Source organism: Arachis ipaensis, chromosome B07, assembly GCF_000816755.2.
Source record: "Arachis ipaensis cultivar K30076 chromosome B07, Araip1.1, whole genome shotgun sequence".
NCBI classification, from domain to species: Eukaryota; Viridiplantae; Streptophyta; class Magnoliopsida; order Fabales; family Fabaceae; genus Arachis; species Arachis ipaensis.
In genome coordinates, this window is record NC_029791.2 from 92,898,261 (window position 1) to 92,905,099 (window position 6,839).

The 6,839-nt window shown below is 33.1% G+C and overlaps 1 protein-coding gene across 3 annotated transcripts in view; it reads right to left on the reverse strand.

The window, feature by feature from the left end:
* The window catches only part of LOC107609374 (transcriptional corepressor LEUNIG_HOMOLOG), a gene marked incomplete in the record, with an annotated part of 9,806 nt that extends 5,740 nt beyond the window's left edge, over window positions 1-4,066 (reverse strand). For 2 of the 3 annotated variants that reach the window (XM_016311319.2, XM_021106034.1), the window contains 10 exon segments: window positions 725-976; window positions 1,068-1,117; window positions 1,759-1,867; window positions 1,981-2,056; window positions 2,164-2,453; window positions 2,543-2,652; window positions 3,044-3,141; window positions 3,315-3,412; window positions 3,658-3,714; window positions 3,868-4,066. In XM_016311319.2, the coding sequence (XP_016166805.1) occupies window positions 725-976; window positions 1,068-1,117; window positions 1,759-1,867; window positions 1,981-2,056; window positions 2,164-2,453; window positions 2,543-2,652; window positions 3,044-3,141; window positions 3,315-3,373 (1,044 nt within the window). 3 annotated transcript variants of the gene reach the window in all.

The window sequence follows — 6,839 nt, forward strand, 5'->3', positions numbered from 1 at the left end:
TTATTATCAGGAATAATACTAAGCCCATGGACTTATATACAGGAGGGACTTGCTTAAGTTAGTTAGGCTCTAAACAGATTCTAGAAGCAACTATCTATTCTGCTTAGCTAATCTAACTGAACATCTAACTAATTCTGACTTTTCTACATTCTTCTAGACTCTTCTAGAGCTTCCCTCTAGCTCACTCTATTAATATAAAAGAACACCAGGAATTCTGGGGGAAGAAAAAAAGGGTAAAAAGATCTAAACAAATCGTTTTCTCATTTAAAAATTTATGAATTCGATTTTGATACACAGCAAGTATAAACTTCCTAGACATTGACCAATTATATATCACTGTGTGACATTTAACAGTAGCAAAAGCGATAGTTTCTAATATGTGGCAATGCATGGAAAGTTCTTTTTTAAACAAATAATGTTTCACTTGCAAGGCGCAATAGCGTTGTTTGATCTATATAACCAACCTTACCTAATGGGACAACCCTTGTTGTTGTTGTTGTTGTTGTTGTTATTGCTGTGTTGCCTTATTTATTTATTTATTTAAATTTTCTTTGGATTATAAATATTCATACATTCAAACAAATTATAGATAAAGCATATGATTGTGTTTTGAGTGTTAAAGCAAGTACATTAACCGACATTGATTTTAATGTATTTTTTTATACAAATTATAAGACAATATTCATACATTCAGGCACATTAATATTTGAAGAGCAAATTCAACCTTAGGTGAACCTGACTGCACTTGGGAGCTGGTAGATTGACCATCTTTTGCACTTAAGCCACCTCGAGGGACAGTAGAAAGTCTATGTGGATCCATATCACCTTGACTATTAGAACTTCCAAGGTTGTTTTGTGCCTGAGATTGTGCTAAGACTTGCTGCTGTTGTGATGCCAAAAGAAATTGGCTTTGAGTTGTCAAATTAGGCTTCTGAACTTGTACGCCCAAGCCACCAGGTCTTAGTTGATCAATACCCTGTGAAAAGGTGATAGCTCATTTTCTATCCTATTTAAATGACTACATGAAAGCAACTTTTATGATGAATTGATCATAAACTTCAACTTACAGTTAAGGGCCACCCCTTTAGTGGAAGACTTGTAACCCCTGGATTTAACCCTGGAGGACAACAATAAAAATCTTATATTCTGCCTAAATATTGAAGGCAAAGTTAAAGTAGCATTATTTTGTCAAAACTCAACTACACTGCTTCAGCAAGATATCAGAATTGAAAATTCAAATAAATATCCCAGTTATCAGAAAGGGAATCAACAAATACAGTATTGCAGAAAGCATCTTTCTTTTACCCTATATATATAAAATAAATATTATAAGGCATCATGAAGCAACAATCTGGCCCTAAACCACAATTTGTATTGATATTTGAAAATTCCGATTTGTATCAATAAAAACAAGTGCAGAAATGATGGGAATTGAATTGCATCTATCTACTCAATTCCTGTGTAATTCATGCGCTTCAATCCAATTTGTCATTCCAGTTATACAAGTCAGAGATGAATCAAGAATAGCATTGAGTCATGATCCAATCTCTAAAATTGACACAATTCTATATCAGCATTGCATGCGATTTATGCAGTATAGTCAAAGCAACATATTTAATGCATTGAATTGGGGGATTCATAACATACGATCTAGCGCAACATCACAGAGACAGAATGATAAATGCTATCCCAAGAGACATTAGACCACGAGTAAAATATTAATATAAATTTTATAAAAGATGGCCACAGAAATAATACCTGTGCCGCCTAGCCCGGATTTTGATTGTAAAATTGCTTGTCTGTACACGGAGTTATCCATAGGCAAACTCTTGGGAGTGGCACCTAAATTGACTTCTCCTTTGATGTCCTATAAGTTCAATACATCCAGTTGCTTGTTATGGTAGTAGTGAAAATCGAGAAAAGCTAGGGGAGAAAAAATGAAAAAACACATGACAAGGCTAAGTATGTTGAAGTAGTTACAGTTGTCAAAGGAGTCCGGGCCTGAAGTTGCTGCAATGCAGTAGACATATTTCCTGAATTACCATGGACCAACTGACTGAAGCAACAAAATACCCAAAATATTAGCAGTCCAGTCCATGTTATGAAGATAAAGTTAGTAGGAAAACTCTAGTAGACATTAACTATAAAGAAAAGGAAACTTACCCTTGATGACTTGTTCCAGATTTAAGAAGGGCCATCCTATTTGCATCGATAAGTGTTGGAGATGCCTCTGACTCCATTGAATGAGAGTGTTTCATTCGGTCTTCATACATTTTCATGGCCAACACATTTGTTGGTTGCTGCCCCAACATTCCTTCAGAGTTCATGGCATTTAAGGAACCACCTAGAGGAGGATGATTAGGATCCCGTCGTTGCAGCTGTGCACCGCGCTGCTGCATAAGTTGCAATTGTTGCATCTGAAGTTGTTGTTCTCTAGCCTTCATTTGCTGGGTCTGCCAACAAGCAAATACATATATGATTCACCTTGCCATAAATTTTTTAAAGGAATTAAGAAATAAAATGGTGCAGATTACAAGATCACCTCAATGTAAGCTGCAGCAGCCTCAGAATGTTTCTCGTTTGTCCTTGAGATGAAGACATCCCAAAAGACAGACCACCACTCGTACAGAAATCCTCCAGGAGCGTCAATTGCTGTAGACATGCAAACAAGACAACTCACGTCGATACCAAATTGAACCACTTCCAGTTTCTTCAGAATATACATTATATACTAGTTTTATCTTACTTCACATTATTAATGTCTGTTGAATATTAAGGGAGAAAAAATCCAATAAATGATGAAACTTTTTTAAAAACACAAAGGAAGAAGCAGAAACCCAAAGGGTAAGTTAACCTCCGAGTAGAAACCAATGTTAGAATTCTTACATTTCACGTCTGCTCCACCTTTTACTATAAAAAGAGAGCGATGCCCATGTGTTTATATAGGCTACTTTGGTTGTATGTTTTATGAATGTGTAACTTAACACACAGCAGCCCTAAAACTGAACATCTGAAGTGTAAAGTCAGTAGAATTGAACATTACCTACAGGATCGGTGGAAACTTTGCCTTCTGTCATAAAAGCTTTTGCAGTGTTATGTAATTTTCTCTTTACAAAATAATCATGGATGTAAACATCAAGCCTGAAGCATAACAGGAGAAAAAAGAAAAATAAAATTTATATTAAAAATATATAAATGAATTGGCAGGACACAAGATCAAATATATACCAAATACATGTATTCTCCAAATAAAACAGTATCAAATGCAGAAATAAAAAATCTAAAATTAAAATAAAAATTGGCAGGACACAAACATTTTATCAGCCTCCCAATTACTCTGCGGCTGAGCCATGTTGGTGGTAGCGGGCTTCATATGGACAAACCCAACTCCCAAGAGACCAAGTTGTATTCTCTGCAAAGAAGAAACAAACTAACTAACTAACAAAATTTAAAAAAGAAAAAAAGATCACCCGTAAAACATCTAAATGAAGAACTCTTTGTTAAAAATTAAATATGCGGAGCTGTAGTGAGCTGAACAACCTTTCACAATTAGAAAACAGGAATCATTGTATTCCTCTCAAATTAAATATTTGCAGAATCAAATTCGACAATCTTCGACGTTAATTCTCAAAATTGAAGCAGAAAGAGAGAACATACCAGTCTCTTGGATCAGAGGATGCAATCCGCACCCACAACGTACCGATCACACCAAACCTAACACAAGCCAAGAAAAACAATAATTGAGCAAAAAGAATAACCAATCTGAACTCAATTTGAAAAGTGAACAATTAGGGGAAGAGGGATAAAGAAAAATAAAATCTTTTTCAATTAAAAGGTAGTAGTGGTAAAGAGTAGGGAGTTACATACGTTGAAATTGTTGAGAATGTTACTGAGAAGAGAGGAACATGTGAGATAAGAGAATCTAAAGAAATCTAGGAATTTTGGGCGAAGAACAACAAGGGCGGAAGTGAGTGAAGTGCATCAAGCCGGAGTTAAGAGTGTTGATGCGATGATTAATAATGTGATATATAAGGCTGATCGAGTGGGTCGATGGACCCTTGGGAGAAGGCATCTAATGCCTTATATATAGCTGCTGTATGTACAACGTATAACTTTTAAATCGGGCAAGATTTTTTTTAATTAAACGTGTATTTTATTTTATTTGCACTAAAAGTTGTTTAGATGGAGGAGTCACAAAGAATTACATGTTATCTATAATAATATTGAAATAATGGAGAAAAATACAAATAAATTTTTATACAGTAGATAGAGAGATATTTTAATTTTTTTTAATGAATTATCTGTATATATTAATATCGAGTTTTGTTGTCATTTCTATCTTTTTATCACCTGGATAATTTTTTGGTAATAGTGACTACTAACTACTAAGTGGCTCTGTATATGATGTGACATGAACCCTTTGATAACACAATAAAAATTTAATGATAAATTATCAAATTTGTTAAATTTTAATAATAAAAAAAAGATTTACAAGTGATTTATAATCTTCATTCTCCTCTTTTCTTCTCCAAAATTTACTTCGAACATAGTCCTAGCAGCTATTTCTGAGTTACATTCTTTGATTCACATCCATTTTTTGGAGAAGGAAAGAAAAGAACGAAGATTCTAAATCACTTGTAAAATTTTTTAATTCAAAATTCACAAATTCAATCATTTATGGTTTAGTTTTCAATGTGTCGTCGTCAAAAAGGTCACGTCACATAATGCACAAAGTCACGTGGCAGTTATTACGGCTGGAAAAATTACTCAGATGATGAAAAGGTAAAAATGACAATGGTGCTTGATATTGTTGTGTACAGATGAGTCATTAAAAAGTTAGAATGTATATTTGTCCACCGTAAGAAAATTCATGTGTACTTTTGTCTATTATTCCCCGTATAAAGAGGATATAGAAGTTTGATGTTTGATTCTATCTTTTCATTTTACCTTTATTATTACTAGCGGCTTAACAAGTACGGCGATATGGGAGTTTGGTGTTTAATTCTATCTTCCCATTTTACTTTTATTATTACTAGCGATTTAACCGACACTGTCAGCCGCTTTTTCTATTGCTTTTGATGATGATGACCATGATGATAATAGTGGTGGTGGTGGTGGGTTTTTGTTCAGCTTGGACTTTTGGTTGATTTTGGAAAAAATTCTGATGATGATGATGATGACCATGATGATACTGGTGGTGGTGGTGGTGGGTTCTGGTTGGGCGTAGGTTTTTGTTTCGGTGGTGGTGGTGGTGGTTGATTTTGGGTGAAGGGAGAAGGGTATTTTCGTCCGAAGAACGATTTTAAAACAAACTGAAATCTTAGGGACTATTTTGTAGCGAAAAAAAGTCGGGGACAAAATTGATTTTCGGCCTCTACGTTGGAGACCAAAATCATACTTATCTAAAAAATGAATAATTCTACACCATTAAAAAAAATCTCACACTATTAAAAACACTATTGATGACTACAAATCATAAAATCTAATGGCTCCCTAGCATTTCTCAATAAATAATAATATATAGTAGTCAATGATAATATGAAAATAATAAAATTAAAATAAATATATATCACCTATCTACAAACAATGACAATATGAAAATGATAAAAATTAAAATAAACATACGTCACCTATCTACAAATAATATAATCCAAAAAATAGTAATCACAATAATATTTTATCTTCTTCTATCTAACTCAAAGTCAAAAAAATAAATATAAAAACATGATTGTTTACAAAAACTGAGCTATATTCAAAAGTCATATATATTTATTTTTGTTTAGAGACTTTTTTTTTAAGTGGTGAGCCAAAGTATGGATCTGTATTTGAAGAATCATTTATGTGCCTATAAAAAGTGCAAAAGAAAAATAATTATGTTTGTTTTTTGGAATTAATGATTAAACTATAAGAAAAAACATTAAGATAAACCTAAAGTAATTTCTGAATTCTTAAGTCTTGAAGAAATACAAAATTTAGAAATCAATAAATATATCATATTCCAATACTAATTTTATTATATTTGAATGATAATTTAACAGAAAAAAATAATAAAACCTGTAAAATTAAAATTTCTTATTTGGCATTAAATTTTCTACACATGCACAACAAAAACAGCCATTAAGCCCTCTGCAAAGTATTTAAATATAATTTTATCTGATATTACCTCTATTTTGTGCGATTTCTTAATCTAATGATAGGTACCTACAATGTTGTTCTTTACTAACATGAGTTGGTTTCGCTCTTGTGAGTTTGTTGCTGGAAAAAGAAAAATGTTTAATTTACTATCACTAGTATAAAATTATTTTTTGTAACTTTATTCAACATAAAAAACATAATCTCCATTACAATATCAGAGCAACCTTTTAACATTTTAGACATAAACTTTTTCCCTTTATATAATTTTTTTTAAAATAAAAAGCTCAACACAATACAGTGGAGCAGTCAAACAGAAACAAAAGCCAAAATAAAGAAATGCTACAATATTAAGAAAAAATCATTTGTCATCTCCGGCATTGCCATCAGCAACCAAAAGGGTCTACACCTCTCTATTCATCGTGGCTCAACATAGTCATGTGAGTGATTTCTTCAACACCTTTACTTATATTCTGAAATATCCTTCTATTCCTTTCCAGCCAGATGTTCCAAACAATCGCACAGAAGCATCTCAATCGTTGCTCTCTAACCTCCCTCCTCCTCGGCCCCTCTGTACAACACAGAAAATGTTCTCTTATTGAACCTGAAATAGCCCATTGATGGCCAACAATCGATAACCAAGCACTCCACACCTGCCAAGCAAATTCACAACATAGAAACAAATGGTGCACATGTTCCTCATATTT